Below are 3,160 nucleotides of genomic sequence, written 5' to 3' on the forward strand. Positions count from 1 at the left end.
AAGTACACAAAAAGTCAAAGTTGGTGACTGCATACATCATTGAAGTTATTCTTAGTTTTGTTGTTGCTCGTATTATTTTATTAGATTGATTTCACTTATTATCCTCTACCTATGCATTTGTGTCGCTAAAATATCCTCTCTAGTGAAAATCCGTCCAGATCATTATAGGAATTTTATACCCTTCTCCGAATCATGTCCGCTGCGCAAGGTGTGTGATGATGACTGGGCCTCAAAAATATCAAGAAAACAAGGAATGAAACAAATGGTGGAGAGAATGGTCGACATGATCTTGATGATGCCCTCCGATGTTTACATATTTTCTCGTACCACATCGACCTGACATGCAGGTCTTATCTAATGAAACATGCATAATGACAAAAGGGTGAAGCCATGTTCAATGTTTGTTTTTAAAAATGTGGGTTCCCAGTATAGTTTTCACCAAATGCGATAATACGACATAATTTAGTTTTGTTCAGAACTAAATTATGTCCTACTAAATATACCCAAAGACAGAAGTTGCAGCGGAACTTTATTTGTATTTAGAGTGTTCGACATGAAATTGTTTTTTAAGACACATGAAACCCATGTTCCGTCATATCTTTATTGTCACTTCAATTCACCATTCTGTCACACACCTATCAATAAATCAATATAGGTGCCCATATTCCTCATACTCATGAATGTTTGTCTACATTTGTATTATTTTGGACAAGACTACGATATACTAAGTTTCAAAAAAAAAGACTACAAAATACTGATTTTTCGTACTCCACCTTATATAGATATTGCCTTGATGTTTTTTCGTGGACCATTCAACAAGCCTGTTCCCCCATCCGAGCGTACACGACGATAGATACACTTCAGGGCTTGCTCATACATGCCCATGCATATGATAACACACGACAAAATCTTTCGAGCCATTCTTGTCAGGAACAGCTAAACTTACGGATGATAACCCGTTTAGTTCACCCTCCAGCGATTCCTCGTTTCAGATGGGATTTGAACTCGGGTGGGCTGGCTCAACACCCTGAGCTCTAGCCACCAAGCCAGCGCTTGGTTCTCATCCCTCCATACATGAGAGGTGCAACCAAATACAACAACACACATGGTATCTTTTCCTGTCACCCAACGCGCAAATCCAGTACTCATCCCTCCATACATGGACCACACACACAGATACACAGATGTACAATCTGGTCACACAGCGGCTTAACTGAGAATGCTACTAAAAAATTCAGATAAACAGTCTACAGTAATTCACGCAGATATTTCTGAAACAAATTCATGCAAACAAAATGTGCGAAGACAGGTTGTTCTACATGCATGCATGCTTGATGAACTGACGGGCTCGATCTCTAGCCAGCTGCCTAGCTAGCTTAGATACATCTACCTCCATAGCCGGCACTCCTGTACAATGCCTGCTTGATCTCGTCGGTCCTTATTACTTGCCTCTTCCCTTCCTCCTACACACCACAGCACGCATTGATAATCGAATTTCATTAGTGCAGAGGACATAGACACAACCAAGAAATCAACCGAAGTTTAGCCATAAAAATTGTCTTAAGGAGTGTTTCAGATGCAGTAAATCCCAAGGTTAATCGCTTACTTGTGAGCAGGAGGCCTGCATGCCGAAGTCACTGAAGCAGCTCACGACGCACTGCTCGATCTCCAGCCCCAGCACCTCCAGCGTGCTCACCGTTGAGAGCAGCGCCCCGGGGTTCGCCGCGCAGCAGATCTCGATCCTGATGCCACCGCTGGGTCGCTTCTCGACATCAAACTGCAAGCAACAAGCATATAACCGTAATGGATAGGAATCAGTAGATAGGCATTTGTCTGATGAATTTGTGCCGCAAGCACGAACGCACCTTAATGGGATTCCTCATTGGCATCATCTCCTCGTTGCTACCGCTATACAAATTTTTCGCTGTGTTCAGCAGGTTCAGTTCCCCCGGCATGGCGCCAATCTCCCCCTCAAGGGTTTTGATCCGCTCCGTGAGCTCCTTCAAGTAGCCTATGGTGTCCCCAAGGATCGAAGTCCTGTCCATCTGCAGCTCGATGATTAATTCGACACATGTTAGTTAACTTTTTTTTGGAAAGGGGAAACAGATGTTAATTAACTTAGGTTCATGCAGCATAATTCACATGCACATCCGTTATATAGGAATCAATTAGGTCACAGGAGCAAGTAGAACAATGTCATGTGTTACCTTGCTAATCTTGGGCACGATGGAGCGGAGCATGGAAAGGCGGTCGTTGAGCCGCTTCCGCCGCCGCCTCTCGGCCATCAGGTTCTTCGACGGAGCGCCGCCATTAAGCTTGCTCCTAGGGTGGCCACCGGGAGCGCCTCTGATGTTGCCGTTCATCTCCCCAACGCCTCCTCCTCGGAAGATGAACGTCGTGGGGGACGACGAGGACCCACCAGCATGAAACAGCTGCATCTCGTCGTCCGGCATGGCGTCGTGGAAGGGGTGAGCGAGCGCCTGGCCGGGTGCGTCGACGACCCCAGGGACCAAACTCCTGTACGGGTCGCACACTTCGCTCAAGTAGTCGAAGCTGAACTCATCTTGCGGGCGTGGAGGCGCCATGGGCTCATGAAACGGCCCGATGTCCATGTTGTTTCTCGCCTCGTAGGCGGCCTGGTCGCCGCCGTAGAAGATGAGGTCGCTCATCATCGCGCTACTGCCCGGGTACGTCGCCTGCCACGGCTCCGGTGCCTGCTCTGGCCGCCGCAGCGACATGAGCTCGTCCAAGAACGACTCCTCGTCAAACTGATCCATGCCCAAAGTTCTAGTACAAATGTACAATATTCAGTATATGTTTGCTCTCCCAGATCGCTTACACAAACCCCTCACGCTTATGTAGCAAGCAACGCTGTCAGTAGCTAGCCAGCAGCACGTACTACCACTCTACCAGAGGTCCACACGGCCAACTTGCGGTGACGCCTGTGGCAGAGTAGGGTTCGACGGACAGTGTAGAGGGGGATCACGGAAGAAGCAACCTGGGAAATTGAATTTGGGGTGACAAACCTTGGCGACAATTATTCCCTTTGGTGTGCCCACACGGTCGACCTGGATCGGTCGATCAGGCAGAAGACGGCAAATCAAGCCTGAAAACGGAATGGAATCTCGCCGTTCTTTAAGCAAATCCCGTTGGCAGCATG

The 3,160-nt window shown here is 47.5% G+C and overlaps 1 protein-coding gene across 1 annotated transcript; it reads right to left on the reverse strand.

The window, feature by feature from the left end:
- Positions 1 to 1,092: 1,092 nt before the first annotated feature.
- On the reverse strand, positions 1,093 to 2,777 carry LOC124694564 (transcription factor BHLH3-like). The gene is made up of 4 exons (XM_047227535.1): positions 2,208 to 2,777; positions 1,866 to 2,045; positions 1,607 to 1,777; positions 1,093 to 1,463 (listed from the first exon to the last, which is right to left on the reverse strand). Exons 1-4 carry the CDS (start codon positions 2,775 to 2,777, stop codon positions 1,377 to 1,379), a joined length of 1,008 nt encoding a protein of 335 aa, XP_047083491.1. The 3' UTR covers positions 1,093 to 1,376.
- Between the last annotated feature and the right edge of the window lie 383 nt (positions 2,778 to 3,160).

This window comes from Lolium rigidum, chromosome 3 (assembly GCF_022539505.1).
Source record: "Lolium rigidum isolate FL_2022 chromosome 3, APGP_CSIRO_Lrig_0.1, whole genome shotgun sequence".
Lineage (NCBI taxonomy): Eukaryota > Viridiplantae > Streptophyta > Magnoliopsida > Poales > Poaceae > Lolium > Lolium rigidum.

Coding starts and splice junctions, on each gene's coding strand:
- LOC124694564 (XM_047227535.1), bottom strand. CDS start 2,777: ATGGATCAGTTTGACGAGGAGTCGTTCTTGGACGAGCTCATGTCGCTG. Junction 1,778..1,865: donor CAATGAGGAATCCCATTAAG/GTGCGTTCGTGC, acceptor TGTTGCTTGCAG/TTTGATGTCGAGAAGCGACC. Junction 1,464..1,606: donor TGCAGGCCTCCTGCTCACAA/GTAAGCGATTAA, acceptor TGTGGTGTGTAG/GAGGAAGGGAAGAGGCAAGT.